The following is a 19,004-nucleotide window of genomic DNA, read 5'->3' on the forward strand; positions in this document are numbered from 1 at the left end:
AGTTTCATCAGGATGGATTAAATTAGATTTCTGATTCGATATAATTTGTAGTGTCCATATCAGGAAAAGTGATAGTATGAGGATCTTATCCAAGACCTGCCAACACTATGCAGACTGGAGTTGACAGACACCGAAATAGGATTGTACTGAAAACTCTAGGGATTTTCTCTCTCCTTCTCTCTCTCTCTCTCTCTCTCTCTCTCTCTCTCTCGCTCACTCACACAATTTATTTAACCTTTAGAATATACTTTAAAGTTTTATTCTTCTATAAAGACAAGAATAAGAAACTTACTTCGAGATAGCCAAAATACCATTTTTATTTGTTCACTAATTCACTTAAAAGAACACCTGAAGGGGCGCCTGGGTGGCGCAGTCGGTTAAGTGTCCGACTTCAGCCAGGTCACGATCTCGCAGTCCATGGGTTCGAGCCCCGCGTCAGGCTCTGGGCTGATGGCTCGGAGCCTGGAGCCTGTTTCCGATTCTGTGTCTCCCTCTCTCTCTGCCCCTCCCCCGTTCATGCTCTGTCTCTCTCTGTCCCAAAAATAAATAAAAAACATTGAAAAAAAAATTTAAAAAAAAAAAAAAAAAGAACACCTGAATTCCTATTTTGTGCCAGGTCCTGTGCTTAATGGTAATAATGATAATCCACTGAACACTTTGCACATACTAACATTTAATCTTTGGGGGAAAAACTACTGTTGTCTTCATTAAGTACAGACAGATACTGAAGTAGAGAGACACTGTCTTTTGTCCAAAGTCATACAGCTAATCCATGGCCATAGCCAGGTCTTACACTCTAGCCAATGATAATAGGGGCTACTGTCTGCTCCTAAAAATTAAGTGATAGTTGTCTCTGAGATGTCAAAGGTAAAGATGGCTAAGATAGGAGGAACTCACTCACTATGGGAGAGACATGGGAAACAGACAAATTACCCTAAGAAGGAACTAACAGAGGGACTTCTCTCTGCCTCTAAGCCAGGGGAACATACCAGCAGCAGTGCAAGCAGACTTAGGGTAAATACAGGCATCAGGATCGAAATGATCAAGTTTAGTTGATCTAATATGCAGAGTCACGACTGTTATACACACGCACACCAACACACAAACAGGCCCTTAAGTCACCCATATATATCACCTGCACGAATCTATGTACAAAAATTCTTACCAACGCTTAAATTTGGCAAGCACCAGGCTACAATAGAGGAAGGACCAGCAGGAAGTCTGCAGATTGCCCAGACATTCGAATCACTTCCGCTGAAATTAACCATCAAACACATGTGGGTCAAGTGGGAACGGTGGGAAATTTTAAAGGGCTGTAGTTTACTGCCTTCTCATTTCACATTAAGCCTCATTAACCTTAAATATGTTAACAGATTTGAGGATTAATTTGAGGATTAATGGGCTACTCAAGATGCATCTTACGCAAAGATTCGTTTTGAGAAAGTACGCAAGCGACGTAATGGCAGAGGTAACAAATGTTTGTCCTCAGAGGCAAAAACTCCCACCTTAGTAGGCTCCCGTGGGCGAGAGGGCAACCACCACATTCTAGGACAAGCACAGTCAGGGCTAGAGAGCTATGAAGATGTCAAGCAATGAGTCGGTGAATGAGTCATTTCACATCTGGTCTCCAGCATACATGTTGCAAGCAGATTGCACAGGATCCGTGCTGCCTCCGAGAAGGTCAACTTGTCCAATTCTTATATAAACACTACTACACACTTTTAAAAGTAGTAAATCAGAAAAAATAAGGTGTTAACAAATTTAATAACTTCTAATAATTTTATAAGAGGACTATTTGTAACATGAAAATCACTTTTCATATGTATTATAGGGGCAGTGATCATGTAATATAATACTGCCATCTATTGTCCAAGAGCTAAAAATACACCACATCTTTAATCCAAACTCACTAAATTTTTAAAGGCCCAAAAGAGCCCACACTATTTTACACACGCAAGTGTCAACATCTCAAAAAAAGGTTCTTCCCAAAAGTCAAGAACAGTAACACAAAAAAACAGATTTTTAAGTGTAGCTTCCCTGGTAATTTATCATTTACCCTTGAGAAAGAAAGATGGAAAGAAAGGCAAGGACAGAAGGAGGGAGGGAGGGACAGAGAAAGAGAGAGAGAAAGAGAGAAAGAAAGAGAAAACTAAAACTTAGCCAGACTATTTCTGAATACACTATCCAAAAAAAGTTTTACAAAATCTCAAAAGGTAATTTGAATCATTGAACAACAATTAAGCAAGTATGAAATTTCTGAAAATCTCTAGCCTATGTTGATTTTTCTCTCCTAAAAAAGTCTAAAATATTAAAAGTAGGAAAAAAAATTTTTAATACCAGAACAACAGCAATTCTAAAGACTAGTCTTCTTAAAACAATTCAGCACTCCATAGTAGTTTGTTTACAAAAAAACAACTACACATGAAGTATTAGTAACACCTACATGTTACAAGAAGTAACATATAGACAAGAGTCTATATAGACAAGAAGTCTAAGTAACTTGGAAAGGTCAGGCCAAAAGTGGAACAGAATGTTGGGGCGCCTGGGTGGCTCAGTCGGTTGAGCGTCCGACTTCGGCTCAAGTCATGATCTCGCGGTCCGTGAGTTCGAGCCCCGCGTCGGGCTCTGTGCTGACAGCTTGGAGCCTGGAGCCTGTTTCAGGTTCTGTGTCTCCCTTTCTCTCTGCCCCTCCCCCACTCATGTTCTGTGTGTGTGTGTGTGTGTGTGTGTGTGTCTCTCTGTCAAAAATAAATAAACATTAAAAAAAAAATTCAAAAGTGGAACAGAAGGAAACAGGATATTCAAGTTCCCAAAGACAATTAAAAAGATAAACGTTTCCCACTACTACAAAGAAAACTTAAAGAGTTTAAATTTTTTTCAAAATAAGTTACCACATGAGTTTTTAACTATTACTGGTATTTCACTTCAGATGTGATATCAGACTAAGAAAAATTATGACCTAGCACCAATACATTGTAGAACGCACAAGAATGAGCTAGACTTTCTCTTCATCTGTTTAAAAGGCGAAGATTCTAATCAACCATGCACGTTCACTCTCAATAAGGGAAATAATATCTGGGATTAAAGAAAAGTTGTCACTACTTAATCTGTATAGATAATCCACAGTTTAGTACAAGATCAAAACGAGTGACTGTGCTACTTAGTAAACTGTTGGTTCAAACACATGGAGTTTTTGTGCTTCACGTAATGAAAGAGATTCTTGGGCCAACAAGATGAAAATTAACAGAAACTGAAGATCTCCATGCCCCATTTAAAGAAGGGAAAAGAACACTAGAACATAGAGATCATAAAAATTAGCATGCGTTCTATTTTTTATCACAGTGATGAGGAGTCCCAACATCCTGTTAAAATGTATTAAAAACATCGTTTGGAAATGTTACGTTTCACGGAAGCATCAGAAACTGTTAGCATATCAAATTTAAAGTTTCAGGGACTAGGGGCACCTGGGTGGCTCAGTCGGTTGAGCATCCGACTTCGGCTCAGGTCATGATCTCGCGGTCTGTGAGTTCGAGCCCCGCGTCGGGCTCTATGCTGACAGCTCAGAGCCTGGAGCCTGCTTCAGATTCTGTGTCTCCCTCTCTCTCTCCCTTCCTGCTCATGCTCTGTCCCTCTCTGTCTCAAAAATAAATAAAAACTTAAAAAAAAAATTTAAAGTTTCAGGGACTTGAGCAGAGAATGCTATTCAGTTCTTAGAATGTAAAGCGTAATATAATTCCCTACGTAATGAAATTTAATGTAATTAGTCGTCCTGGACTCATTTTAAAATGAAGACCACCTCTTTACAAGACCCTCTGGGTAAACTGAGTAAATAGTATGGGTAAATAAAATCTAAGTTATACTACATTAAATTTGTTTAAAATTTTAAAAAAAGTTATAGGACACACATTGATCACAATATGCCATGTAAGCTAAACAGTATCTTCACCACAATGCTTTCGTTAAGAGGTACACACACTGGGCTCCATTTTCAGGGGACATAACCTTCTAGAGGGGACAAGTTATACATAACATTCAGCAATCAATTATACGTATCAATGGCCCTCACAGTGAAGCATTTTTTTTTTTAATTTTTTTTTCAACGTTTATTTATTTTTGGGACAGAGAGAGACAGAGCATGAACGGGGGAGGGGCAGAGAGAGAGGGAGACACAGAATCGGAAACAGGCTCCAGGCTCCGAGCCATCCGCCCAGAGCCTGACGCGGGGCTCGAACTCACGGACCGCGAGATCATGACCTGGCTGAAGTCGGACGCTTAACCGACTGCGCCACCCAGGCGCCCCCACAGTGAAGCATTTTTAAGACTAAATTACATATGAATGGTTTTTCCGTTCCATCTGTCCACATCCTTCCAAGTGATGGAGTCTCTTCATCAATATGTATGTACAACAAACACGCACCCCACACGGGCTAATTCTCTTACACTTTTAATTCTCTTCAAATCAGTTCTCAGCTACTCCCACTTTCAAAATCCTGTTTTAACTCCTTTGGCTTGCTCTTCCTCTTCCCCAACTTGGATCAGTGCGTCTTTTACTTTGTTGGCATTCCCAGTCCACTGTCTAACAAAAGGGAAATGTGTGAAGGGCAGATCTTTACTCCGTTCCTTCTGAGATCAGAAGACAATTTTTCCTAGCTCAAGCCAGCCGTTCCAGAACACCAAGAACAGGATTCCAAAATTTCACCCTCCTAGAACACGAGGTCAGGTCAAAAAGAGGCTGTCTAGTTTGGACATTTACGGTTCCAATCAACAGCCCACTGTTCATGATACAGGCTGTGCCTGGAGGTCTCATTTCACACTCAGCTCTCTCCAAATTCCTTTCTCGTGTCAAATCCTAACACTGCGAGTTGCTCGGTTTTGTTGTCTCCTACCCTGGAAAGCTGAACTTTTTGGAGATTCGGTAGAAAGAATACAGCTCTGCGTTCCAATAACAACAGTCATCCATTCCAGAATAGAGGACGTCTCCTTTATTTTTTTTTTGAAGTCACATCCTGACTTAGACCCTGTGCTGTCAGATCCCTCATACCAAGTCAGCCATTAGAATTCTCAACCTTCTATGTGAATATTGGCAAAAATAACCAAAAAATATTAAGACTTATGAAGAATACCCCTAGTGGTTCATGCAAATAACCTAATACATGAATATGTCCACAGTACCAGGCAGGGAAAGTAAAACTGCAAATTACTGGCAAGGTGAGGAAGTTCTTTTAAATAATTACCTTAAGCCTATAGTTTTCCAGCACACGGATACATATAAAAAGTTAAAGCTTATAAAATTAGCCTGAAATGCCCACATGAGAAGGAAAGTTAACAGACTAACAGATATAGTTCCTATTTTAATGCGCAAAAGACCCCTTTTCCTCTTAAAAAAAAAAAAAAAAAACCCTACGTTTAACATTGAGCTTTAGAATAATGCTAAGATTCAACTATATCCATAAGCTGATGGTCACCCTTGTATGTACTACAGTCTGCAAATCATCAGAACAGAATTTATTTTCACTATAATTTCCAGACAGACTTCAGAATCTTTGGATAAAAGGCATCGCCTTTGGCTACAGGATAAAGAATTCCTCCAAGGAAACTCTAGGTAACACTTAGAAAAATGTCCTATTCAGCACATAACTTAATACGTCATTGTAAATACTCGTTACCAGTATGTGTAATTTAAGTCAGAAACCTAAATGTCAGGATATTTTTAAGTAATTCTTTAAAAGCCTGGTAAACAAAGTCTTTGTTCTCTTTTTATCTTCAGGTACTATCTATATAAAATTAGCAACAGACATGAACATGTTTTATGAGCTATAACACACTGTACACATATAAACAGCAGTGGTGATGGTTAAGGAATAAGAAGGCTACCTTAAAGAGGTATATGTGGGGGCGCCTGGGGGGCTCAGTCTGTTAAGCGTCTGACTTCGGCTCAGGTCATGATCTCACGGCTTGTGGGTTCGAGCCCCGCGTCTGGCTCTGTGCTGACAGCTCGGAGCCTGGAGCCTGCTTCAGATTCTGTGTCTCCCTCTCTCTCTGCCCTTCCTCTGCTCACGCTGGCTCTCTCTTTCTCTCTCTCTCTCAAAAAATAAATATTTTTTAAAAAATTTTTAATAAAAAAATAAAGAGGCAAGAGTTGTACACTAAGAAAGCTGATGAGTTTTCAATGAATTCCACTAGAGATTCTAGAACAGAAACATCGAGTGTTTTATTTAGTGGTTGTGGAGAGGGGCAAATGGGTGAAGGGGAGAGGAGATACAGGCTTCATTAAGGACTGAGTGGGTCACAGGAAGGAAAGGCACAGCATAGGGAACGCAGTCAATGGTCTTGTAACAGCGTTGTATGGTGACAGGTGGGAGCCACGCTGGTGTTGAGAACAGCGGGACACAGCGGGACAGCCATCGAATCACTAAGCTGTACACCTGACATTAACGCAACATGCGTGCCAACTAAAACTTTAAAAAATCTTTCTGGAAACGGAGCACCAGCATTTGCCCTATTACTGTGAAAATTAAATGAGGGAACAGAGAGAAGGCCCTTGGCCTGGGCCCAGCACATGGTAAAGCCCGAATGCACATAGGTAATTACTGCTGTTGATCAAAACAGAAAAGCAAAAAGATGAGATGATGTCATATTTATGTTCCCCCTGGGGGGTGACTTCACACTGATGACAAAGGAGGTGGACCCGGGCCACGTGGCTCTCAGCTCCCAGTGCCATCTTTAACTAAAGTAACAGCTTACTTCCACTGCACTGAAATTAAGAAACTGAGCATACTCCTGCGGTATGGATTCCAGTGGTACGTATCCCCCCTTTCTCTCACCTCTAGAAAGAGAAAAAGAGGAAGACAGACAGACAGACAACCAGCCTTCTAACAGTATTGCACTTAAAACAGTCCTAAAAGTCGTGCAGGAGAAATATTAAAATGCTGGGCAGCAAAAAATAAAAAATAAAAAACACCCAGTAACCTATCTAATAATAGGTTTCCACACTGACCTGCCTTTAAAGTATCAAGTTTGAGAGACTACACAGTATAACAGGAGCAGAGGCTGTGCTGACAGCAGCCATGTCTCAAGGCCCACTCTAGCATACATCAGTTGGGTGAAGGTGTATAGATCACGTCTCCCTTCTCCCAGCCTCAATCTCCTGGTCTTAAAATATGGAGTCACCTGCCACCAAAGTTATTTCATCTGATGCTTGCAGTAACTTCTGTGAAATGCCTAACACACAGTACACTTTCAACCAATTCAACTCCCTTGCCTGGAAATGTGTACAAAAACCCTGATTTCACATAGGTGACATAATATTTTGTGTTTTTTTTTTTGTTTTGTTTTTTTTTTGAGAGAGAGACAGAGCACAAGCGAGGGAGAGGCAGAAAGATAGAGAAAGAGAGACACAGAATCCAAAGCAGGCTCCAGGCTCTGAGCTGTCAGCACAAAAAACCCGACATGGAGCTCGAACTCACAAACCGTGAGATAATGACCTGAGCCGAATTCAGATGCTTAGCCCACTGAGCCACCCAGGTGCCCCTGAGTAATTCTAAGAGAAGTAAAATATAAACTTTTCATTTAGTTTCATCTTGACGAAGGTGGAGGTCTGCTTTTTCAGAATCCCACACAATTAGTCTACTTATCTTAATATCTTTTATTATATATATATAAGCTCAAGATATTAATGTGAAATGTCATGGTAACCAGTTCTTTTTTTTTTTTTTTACATTTTATTTATTTTTGATAGAGAAAGACAGAGCACAAGTGGGGGAGGGGCAGAAAGAGACGGAGACACAGAATCCGAAGTAGGCTCCAGGCTCCAAGCTGTCAGCACAGAGCCCGACGCAGGGCTCGAACCCACAAACTGCAAGATCATGACCTGAGCCAGTCAGATGCTCAACCAACTGAGCCACCCAGGCACCCCAATTCTTAAAACAGATAAAAAACAGGCAAAGAAACTTTATGTGCATTCATACTTTAATTATGTACAAATGTGATTTCTAGCTTTAATGTCCTTAAAATTCTACTGACCCTCAAGTGTGGCCCTTGAATGTATTCTTGACACAAACATCTGCATAGATGAATCTAACATATCCCATTAATCTCTCTGAAAATTTAAAGCTATTTCTTTTGTTTTGTTTTGTTTTTGTTTTTTGAGAGAGCATAAGCCGGGAAGGGGTAGAGAGAGGGGGACTGAGGATCCAAAGGAGGCTCTGTGCTGACAGCAGCGAGCCCAATGTGGAGCTCGAACCCACAAACAGTGAGATGGTGACCTTAGCCAAAGTTGGATGCTCAACCGACTGAGCCACCCAGACGCTCCTAAAAAACTATTTCAAGTTAAACGGCCAGGTCCAGGAAATATGCTTATACTTCAGACATTCAATTCTAATATTATCTCCTATGCCATATAAACTACTACTTATTTCTACAAGGAGATTCATTTTCTTAATTCAAACCTAAAATGTTATATTCTGATGGATGCAAAAATCTTCAACAAAATATTAGCAAAATGAATCCACTAATATAGTTTAAAAAAAAATCATACACCACAATCAAGTAGAATTTGTTCCTGGGTTACAAAGGTAGTTCAATATTCAGAAAACAATCGACAATCAACATGATATGTCACATCAATAAAAGGAAGTATAAAAATCATGTGATCATTTCAATAGATGCAGAAAAAGCATTCGACAAAGTGCGACATCCATTCATGATAAAAACTCTCTCTCAGAGAGGTCTAGAAAGAACATACGTCAATATAATAAAGTCCATATATGACAAACCCACAGCCAACATCATACTCAATGTTGAAAAACTGAGAGCTTTTCCCCTGAGATCAGGAATAAAACAAGAATGTGCTCACTGAGCACTCTTACTCAACATAGTACTGGAAGTCCTAGCCACAGCACTCCGACAACACAAAGAAATAAAAAGCATGCAAATTGGTAAGGAAGAAGTAAAACTCTATTTGCAGAGGACATGATACTCTATAGAGAAAACCCAGAAGACTCCACCAAAAAACTACCAGAACTGATGAATGAATTCAATGAAGTCACAGGATACAAAGCCAACGTAGAGAACTCTGTTGCATTTCTACACACTAATAATGAAGCAGCAGACAGTCAAAGTTTAAAAAATCCCACTTCAACTGCATCAAAAACAATAATGTATGTACAAGCAAACTTAACCAAAGAGGCCAAAAAAAAAAAATCTGTACTCTGAAAACTATAAAACACGGATGAAAAAAATTCAAGACAACGTAAAGACATGGAAAGACATTCCATGCTCATGGGTTGGAGAAACAAAGGTTAAAATGTCCAAACCAATCTACAGATTTGGCTACAGCCAAAGCAATCTACAGCTTTAATGCAATCCCTATCAAAATACCAGTAGCATTTTTCACAGAACTAGAATCAATCCTATAATTTGTGTGGAACCACAAAAGACCCCCAAAAGCCGGAGACCTTGGAAAATAAATATGAAACTGGAGGTATTACATTCCAGGTTTCAAGTTATATGACAAAGCAGTAATAATTAAAACAGTAGAATACTGGCATAAATATACACAAATAAACCAATGGAACAGAACAGAAAACCCAGAAATTAAACCCACAATTATATGGTGAACTAATCTTCAACAAAAGAAGAATAAATATCCAGTGGGAAAAACACAGTCTCATTAACAAATGGTGCTGGGAAAACTGGACAGCAGCACACTGAAGAATGAAGCTGGACCACTTTCTTTCACTATCCACAAAAGTAAACTCAAAACAGATGAAAGACCTAGATGTGAGACCTGAAACCATAAAAATCCTTGAAGAGAGTACAGGCAGTAATTTCTTTGACATCAGCCATAGCACCATTTTTCTAGATAGATGTCCTGAAGCAAGGGAAATAAAAGCAAAAATAAACAAGGGACTACATCAAAATAAAAAACCTTTTCCATAGCAAATGAAACAATCAGCAAACTGAAAGGCAGCCTACAGAATGGAATAAGATATTTGCAAATGATATTTCCAATAAAAGGTTAGTATCCAAAATATATAAAGAACTGATAGAACTCAATACCCAAAAAACAAATAATCCAATTAAAAAATGGGCAGAAGATATGATTAGACATTACTCCAAAGATAACATACAGACTGTCAAGAGATACATCAAAAGATGCTCAACATCACTTATCATCAGGGAAATGCACCTCAAAATGACATAAGCTATCACCTCACACCCATCACAATGGCTAAAGTCAAAAACACAAGAAACAACCAGTGTTGGTGAGGATGGAAAGAAAAAGGAACCTTCCTGCACCGTTGGTTGGCATGCAAACTGGTGCAGCCACTCTGGAAAAGAATGTGGAGGTTCCTCAAAAACTTAAAAACAGAACTACCCTATGATCCAATAATCACACTCCTGGGTATGTACCCAGAAAATATGCAAACACTAAATCAAAGGGATACATGTACCCCTACATTTATTGGAGCATTACTGACACAAGCCAAACTATGGAAGCAGCCCAAGTGTCCATCAAATGATGAATGGATAAAGAAGAGGTGGTGCATACTTACAGTGGAGTATTATTCAGCCATACAAAAGAACGAAATCTTGCCATTTACAGCAACATGGACAGAGCCAGAGAGCATAATGCTAAGCGAAATAAATCAGAAAAAGACACCATATGATCTCACTCATTTGCGGAATTCAAGAAACAAAACAGAAGAGCGAAGAAAAAAAGGAAGAAAGAGACAAACCACGAAACAGACGCAACTATAAAGAACAAACTGATGGTCACCAGAAGGGAAGTGGGTGGCAGGACAGGTGAAATAGGTGATGAGGATGAAAGAGTACACTTCGCCTGATAAAAAATAAATGTTATTCCGACCTGACATTATCACAAAGCATTTCTAAAATATAAATTGTAAAAGCTCTTTTAATAAAGCAGGTCCTAAAATACATTAACAGCTTGACCATTTACTAAAACAGCTTCTAAGATGTAACACATGATATGAAGCCTTTTCCTTTGCCAAAAACAATAAATTTCTCACCTGCTGGAATCCACGTATACTTCATTTTTTCATGTCTTCATATGTCCTAGAACCACAGCCTCTAACACACATCATGTTCAGACAACACTTGCTGAATGAATAAATGGTATACAAATATACAAAGGAACTATCAAGAATTGTCAAACCTAATTTAAAAATCATTTCTCTGGAGTACCGGGGTGGCTCAGTTGGTTAAGTGTCCAACGCTTGACTTTGGCTCAGGTCGTGATCTCTCTGTCACGAGATTGAGCCCTGTGTCTGGCTCCACACTGGGCATAGAGCCTACTTAAGAGTCTCTCTTCCACTCCCACATTCATACACACACGACGCACACGCACTGTTTTCAAAAAAGTGGAATGAAATAAAAATGATTTCTCTGAAACGGGGGGCACCCAAGCTAAACACTCTATTCTGAACTATGTAGGCTTATCACAAATATTCTGTACATATAACTCACATTATTCTCATCTGTCTATGAACTAAAACTTCAGTCGAGGGCCTTGCAATGGACTTTTTTTCCACTAAACCAAAAAGCACATGCTACTTTCATTCACAGCAAGCACAGCTACAAAGTAAACAACGTCTCTCTCCAGCATCTCTCTCTCCCTCCAATGTAGCTCTATCTAAAATATCTCTAATACAGCTCTACCTAAATGAGAGCTGTCCCAAAAGTCATCACCTTGGGAGACCATGCCTTTATTCCACTACTGGAATTCACAAGCAACTGGTTATGAATTCTTTGATGAAATTATAGTTGTGAGAGTCTGAAGCGATCCAAAAAGCGTACATATCGCTGCTATAAACATTTTTGAAAACTCTTCTGTAACATTTTCAGAATCAATTAAGATAAAAAATGCCTTACTTTTAACTAAAACAGCATGGCTCAACATCATATCACATACTTTATTTATTACTTAGTGGCTTCAAATGACCTGTGACCATTCTAACCTCAAATGCACTCTGAAGATAATGAAGATCTGCCACGAATGAGGACACTGAAAATACTTTCCCAACATCTCCAAAGAAATAATCCAAGAACATTAACCAAAGGCAGCCTTACTGGGGGAAAAAAGTTCAGTCTACAGAAACTGCTTACTTGAAGAAACAACACTCATGGAATGTATGCATTCAAATCATATTTCTTTTAAAAGCCATGGTGTCTACAGGGACAGTTTCACCGTTTTCCATGACGCTAACTGTATACATGCATCCATGTACCCATGATGCAACCGACTGTTCTGAATTTTAGGGAATGTCATCAATTCTCCTCAGTAGGCTTCATTCTTTGAAATGAAAAACTAGCAGGCACTATTTTGTAAGCTATGAACCACCTTTTCTCTCAAAATAAAAAGGGTCTGAAGGAAGCAATGAACAAGAATTAACTGCTCTAAGTAAGCCTCTTTGAGATTTTACTATAGAATAATTATATTCCTGGATTCACACAGTTAAAAGCAATTTCAAGTATATACCCACATAATCTCTTTTGTCTCCAAATAGTAAAAATATCTACTACCGGTAACTGAGAGCTAATTTCGAATTTATTGTATACTGTTTTCAGTAATCTCGGTGTTCATTTTACATAATCTATATCTTATGCCTATTTTGCATCAATTATACAGTTAAAAAAACATTTTAGGTCTATATTTGATTAATAAAACATTTAAAATTATTTAGCAATAATAATTTATATAAACTCCCACTATTCCACAATAATGAAAGATGACGGCTAGCACAAACAATCCACCCAACATTCATCTCATGCATTTAATATAAGTATAAAATCTGTAGAGATTTCTTTTAAAAAAAAATTTTTTTTTAATGTTCATTCATTTTTGAGAGAGACAGAGCATGAGAGAGGGAGGGGAAGAGAGAGGGAGACACAGAATCTGAAGCAGGCTCCAGGCTCTGAGCTGTCAGCACAGAGCCCGACATGGGGCTCGAACTCACCAAATGCGAGATCATGACCTGAGCCGAAGTCAGACACTCAACTGACTGAGCCACCCAGGCGCCCCAGAGATTTCCTTTCTAAATGTTTTACAGCAGCTACTATCGTTCATACTTTCTGGGCCTACAGCACCTGACCAGTGAGAAAAGGGACTCTATAGTCCACTACAGGCAAGCCAGACTAGAATTAAACACAGACTATAAATTTCTAAAGCAGGGACAATCAACAGGACATAAAGTTAGTACAAATACATACAAGTAATGAAACTATATAAAAGTAGTACACCACATTAATAAGAGAAACAAATTTCAATTTATTATCTCTTTTTACTATTTCCCAAATAAGAAGTCAAAATTGGGGGCACCTCGGTGGCTCAGTGGGTTGAGCATCCAACTCTCGATTTCAGCTCAAGTATGATCCCAGGTCCTGGGATCGAGCCCCATGTCAGGCTCCACACTGAGCATAGAGCCTGCTTAAGATTTTCTCTCTCCCTCAAAAGAAAAAAAGAAAAACAAAGATTTTCTCTCTCCCTCTACCCCTTTTCCCTCTCACATGCACTCTCTCTTTAAAGCAAAAAATTAAAAATTAAAAAAAGGCTAAAGCTGGATATACATAACAAAACTTGGTATTCTTGTGTAAATGCATCAGGACTATTTTACTTTTTATCACTTAGAACAGTACTGTAATAAGATCAAATACAAAATTCTAATGGACTAAAATTAAAATTACAATGTGTTAGATATTTAACACTACCTAGGAGAAGTCAAGCTCATTTTTTTTTAATATTTTAGGAAATTATCTTACAGACTATTGTCTTAACATTCTGCACCATCAGAATGTATCAAGGCAAACCCACGCTAACTTACACTAAAATTTACTAACGAATCCAGAAGGATAATCCTTTTATTTTTTTGAGAAATCATTCTAAAAACACATTTTGAGTACTTTTATCTAAAGAACAAAATTATTAAGGCTGATTCTGCGGTCTAAAGGACAAGTTATCAAAAACTCAGAGTTAAGACATTAGGATCATTGAGTTGTTGAAGGAAACACCACTAGGAAAGAAGTTTCCAATCTTCCCATATCCTCACAGGCCATCTTGAGGCTAAGACTTTGCCAATCACACAGGCATAGGCAACAGTGGTCAAGAGCAGTGTTCTGGGGTGACAAGAGACTTCACTGTCCGTGTGATTTAAGGTAGGATACAACCTCTCCATTCTCGTCAGTATAGTCAAGTCAGGATGCCAATATTTCCACATCTCCCAAAGGCTAAGCAAGGTGACGTACATAAGGCACCAGGCCAGTGCCTGTCACAAAATATCAAATCATGGCCCCATTCAATATACATGCTGACAGACACAGTAATGTAGACACGACATGTGCCGGTTTCCACATATACATACTTCCTAGCTCCGTCCACTGACAGTTCCTAGACACATGGACACTTCACAGTGGCAATGAGCTCACCTACTGCCCACAAAGCTCGTCTGGCTCAAAACACCATTCTTTTACCGAAAGGGATCAGGACTCCCTGGAAAAATGGTTGCTTCCAAGGCTGGGGAAGGGAAAATATGACACGAGCACATCTTGTGGCGGCAGACAAGAGAAAGAACGGGGGCTTGTTGAGAAAACACAGGAGCCATCTTGACAAGGCCCTACGGCCAAACTGGAGCAGACGAGCGGCAAAATAACAACAGTATTGGACTACAACCCACAGGAACGACAAACAAGCATGTAAATCCATGCCAATATATGTAAATAAAACCAGGGAGAAAGGGTCGTCCTTACAGGAGAATTCCAATTAATAAGCGTAAGAAAGGAAGAAACAGTGAATCACCATTTAACAAACAGTAATGACTGCTGCAGACACGATCCATGGACACAAATTTTCAGACACTGAAACTAGCAGAGAAATGTTGGGGGGAAACAGGAGATCTATTCATTACAATGAAAAAAACGGCAACTTGACTGTGGAGAAGTCTAGCAGACGTGGCCCTCTGGTTATAAGACATATCAACTCATTATCGACTCCTGGATATGATGCACTGAGAACTCAATGTGCTCTTCTTGCCAAGAATGCATACATAACCGGATTCTGATCAGGAGAAGACACCCAACAAACCCAAGTTGAGGGACATTCTACAAAACAACCAATAACTGTTAATCAGCTTTCCTCAGCAGTCCATAGACATAAAAGACAAGGAACAAGAGAGGAACTATCAACTGGCGGAGACTAAGGAGCCATTACAAATAAATGTAAAGTGAGATGCTAGACCGGGTCCTGGAACAGAAGAACATCAGTGGGGAAACCGGCAGAAATCAAACAAGATGTGCAGTTTAGGTAACAGTACTGCACTAATGTTAACCTCCTAGTTTATTAATTCTAGCTTAATTATGTAAGATGTCAGTACTAGAGGAAACTGGGTAAAGGACATATGCAAACTGTCATATTACTACTTTTCTGTAAGTCTAAATTTATTTCAAAGTAGTTTTTTTATTTTTTTTTTATTTTTTTTTTCAACGTTTATTTATTTTTGGGACAGAGAGAGACAGAGCATGAACGGGGGACGGGCAGAGAGAGAGGGAGACACAGAATCGGAAACAGGCTCCAGGCTCCCAGCCATCAGCCCAGAGCCTGACGCGGGGCTCGAACTCACGGACCGCGAGATCGTGGCCTGGCTGAAGTCGGACGCTTAACTGACTGCGCCACCCAGGCGCCCCAAAGTAGTTTTTTTTAAGTATCTGTATAATAATGTATCTATAGTTATCTAGACAACATATAAGAGTTATCATTTTGTTTTGCCTTAAAATCATTAAGTCATGCTAAAATATACTTTAACTGCTGAAGCTAAAATATATATCTCTAAAGAATTCAGCCCTGAAAAACCTAACCAATAAAATACACTACAGATCCCATTACCTGTAATTTCATATCCATAAGCAGCTAGTTGTCCAGCCATATATTCTCCATCCGAATTATTATGAGAACAACCCCATGTTCGCATCCAAATTTTCTGTATGCCTGGAATAGTGCTATTAAACAATCAAAAAAAAAAAAAAAAAAAAAAAGTAAGTCTCATTTAGGAATTTTTTTTAGAACAAAATCACTCGATTTCTGGGCATATTATGCAAAAATACGCTCACGGCAACCCATGTGCAATCTATTCATGAAACACAGCAACTTAATCCATAATCAACTGTTACACCAAAAGTCTAAAATCAAAGTAAAATAACCACAGAAACCTAAGTTATGACTCTCTCCATATAAATATTTCCCTTTTCTCTGCATTTTAAATTCAGTACTAAAGTACTATCACTAAGTTAAACTCCTAAAGAGGTAAATACAAATAACAATAGCAAACAAAATGGTTCTAGCAAGAGAAGCAAATAAAGAAAAACTAAGGACATCACCCATGCACTGACTCCTATATAACAATTACAATCCTTATAACTTACAGATACAAATAACTGAATCAAAACAGAAAAACCATCACCCTACAGCATAATTAAAAGTACTCCATATGTAAAAATAGTTATAAAAATGTAATATTTTTAGAAAGGGAAAAATAGTCGTTCAACTCAGACTGCACTAATAATTTAAATTTAAATAGAAGTTACCTTAAAGACATATTCAGAGCAAATTCAATAAACTTCAGTCATTAAAATATGAGAAGTTTAAATTCACAGACTTAAAAAAGTGTTACCAATAAAACCATCGAATGCATTAAAACTTTCAACAATTTACTATCTAAACAAATATAAGCATGTTAAAATTATACAACTGCATAATCCTTTCTGGCTAGGCTGTATTACAATTTCACAGAACTACAACAGACCTAATATGATAAATGACACAATAATTTTTTTGTGCCAATGCCTTTAGCTGATCCAGAAGTATTTGTAAACTTGCTAAGAAAAATCAAATACCCAAACCACCAGTCTCATAAGAATTTCAAAATGCAGTAAAATGCCTCATTTGGAAGTAACACAAAATTACATACCAACTACAGAGATACCAAAGAGATCCTGGGGTAGCGGACACAGATATGGGGCAGGGGCAGCATTTCCCATATTTATGCCAAATACTGTCCTTGACCCAGTCTTCAAGAAACATGCCATCTGACATCTTTTTTTTTTTTAACCAATTACTTTGCTAAATTTAAAACCAAATAAAATATCTCCTCTCCAAAAGATTTTTAGAAACAGCACCTATATATATATATATATACGTATATATGTACATATATATATGAGTATATATATATACATACATATATGCATATATACACATACATACACATACATACACACACACACACACACACACACACACACACACACACACACACACTGATATATACCAGTATGTATCAGTAGCACCAGTTTCTTCCTTGGTAGGATACTGAATATAATCTCAAAACAAGAGCTTACCTATTGCTCGGTGGGCTGTTTTCATCTTGCAAATATTTTTGGGTGTTTCGCTTTCGCACCTTTGGAACAACATGCTTCCGTGAAAAATGCCTATCTTGTGGCTTTAAATCTTCCTGTGACACAATATCTTCTATGTCGTCCAGGAGAGAATCACAGGAGGCAGAAGGCATCTTCTCTATTACATAAAAAAGTTATAAACGACAGAGGCATATGAGTCCCTCACAAATCTATTTCACATGTATCATCTACGAAATATTCTTGCTGATCTTGATTCTAATAGAGAGTTCAGATTTAACTACAAGTTTACAGAAAACGCAAAAGATAAAAAAAATACAAGGAAACAATGAGACAAATCCTACTGATAATGGGACATCCCAAGGTTCAACTGGAACTATTTCTTCAACAAATCAGTCTCACAGAGAAAAAAAACCGAAGAGAGACTATTCACAGTGAATGCGTTAGAAGCATAACATCTACATGCAATTCATGCTCTTGACTCTATGTCACTTTGTCCAACCAGCTGTAAGATATTTTGGGGACACATACGGACATCAGAATATGAAGTGGGTGTTAGATAATATTAGGATATTACTGTAAATCATTAGATACAAAGTACTGATATAAAGTATTGTCCTCATGTTTAAAACATGTTTAAAATTGTCCTCATGTTTAAAACATGTTTAAAATACGATGTTATTTCTAACATCGTAAACGTGCTTTTACTTTTTATTTATTATTTTTAAAAAATCTTTTTATGGAGCACCTGCATGGCTCAGTCAGTCAAGTGTCTGGGATCTCAGGTCAGGTCATGATCTCACAGTTCAATTCATGGGATCGAGCCTCATGTCAGATTCCCTGCTGACAGCGTGGAGCCTGCTTGGAATTTTCTCTCCCCCTCTCTCTCCACCCCTCCCGACTCGCGCATGCTCGCTCTTTCTCTCTCAAAACAAAGTTTTTTAAAAACCTTTTTAGAGATTAATATTGAATATGTGGATGTTAAATATGTCTATCATTTACTTTAAAACAATAAAAATAGGATAAGACATACAGGAAAACCTTACATGTCTTAAATCTAAGACACATATATTGGTGTTCATTATCCTATTCTACTTTCCTGAATGTTCAAAATTTTTATCATTAAGACAAGAAAATGTGGACATGGCTTTCAGGAAGATAGAACAGATGTCCTCTTCCTTATCCATCCTACTAAGTACAATGAAAACTATGGGCATTATATATAAAATAAACATCAGAAGACTCTGAGAGGTAGAGAAAAGGCAGACTGACAGGGGACCCTGGAACCCAAGGAACAACACAATGGTGAGTTACTTGGGGTTTCTTTCGCCTCCTCTATCCCAGACTTGGAGCTGAAGAAGCCAGCAACTCAGAATTGCCAACAGACACAGACAACAAAAGCACCCCCAAAAAAAACCTGTTCTCTTTTCAAAGAACCAGAAAAGGGACAGTCTAGCAAGACAAAACTTTTAGACAACCACTCTACCCCATAAAACAAAACAAAGCCCCACAAAACACAAAACTACAGTCCCACCTCCTAACTTCTACTTTTATGAGGCTGTAACGAGGCACCCCACCCC

At 38.5% G+C, this 19,004-nt stretch overlaps 1 protein-coding gene across 6 annotated transcripts in view; it reads right to left on the reverse strand.

Moving 5' to 3' along the window:
• Positions 1 to 19,004, reverse strand: part of CDKAL1 (CDKAL1 threonylcarbamoyladenosine tRNA methylthiotransferase) — a 717,891-nt gene that overhangs the window by 680,286 nt on the left and 18,601 nt on the right. For all 6 annotated transcript variants that reach the window (XM_040460543.1, XM_040460546.1, XM_040460547.1 and 3 more), the window contains 2 exons: positions 17,410 to 17,584; positions 15,899 to 16,011 (listed from right to left, as the gene is read on the reverse strand). In XM_040460543.1, the coding sequence (XP_040316477.1) occupies positions 15,899 to 16,011; positions 17,410 to 17,579 (283 nt within the window). In that variant the 5' untranslated portion in view covers positions 17,580 to 17,584. The remainder of the gene's footprint in view (positions 1 to 15,898; positions 16,012 to 17,409; positions 17,585 to 19,004) is intronic.

The sequence above is a fragment of the Herpailurus yagouaroundi genome, unplaced genomic scaffold (genome assembly GCF_014898765.1).
Source record: "Herpailurus yagouaroundi ecotype Mexico unplaced genomic scaffold, PumYag 250, whole genome shotgun sequence".
Classification (NCBI taxonomy): Eukaryota; Metazoa; Chordata; class Mammalia; order Carnivora; family Felidae; genus Herpailurus; species Herpailurus yagouaroundi.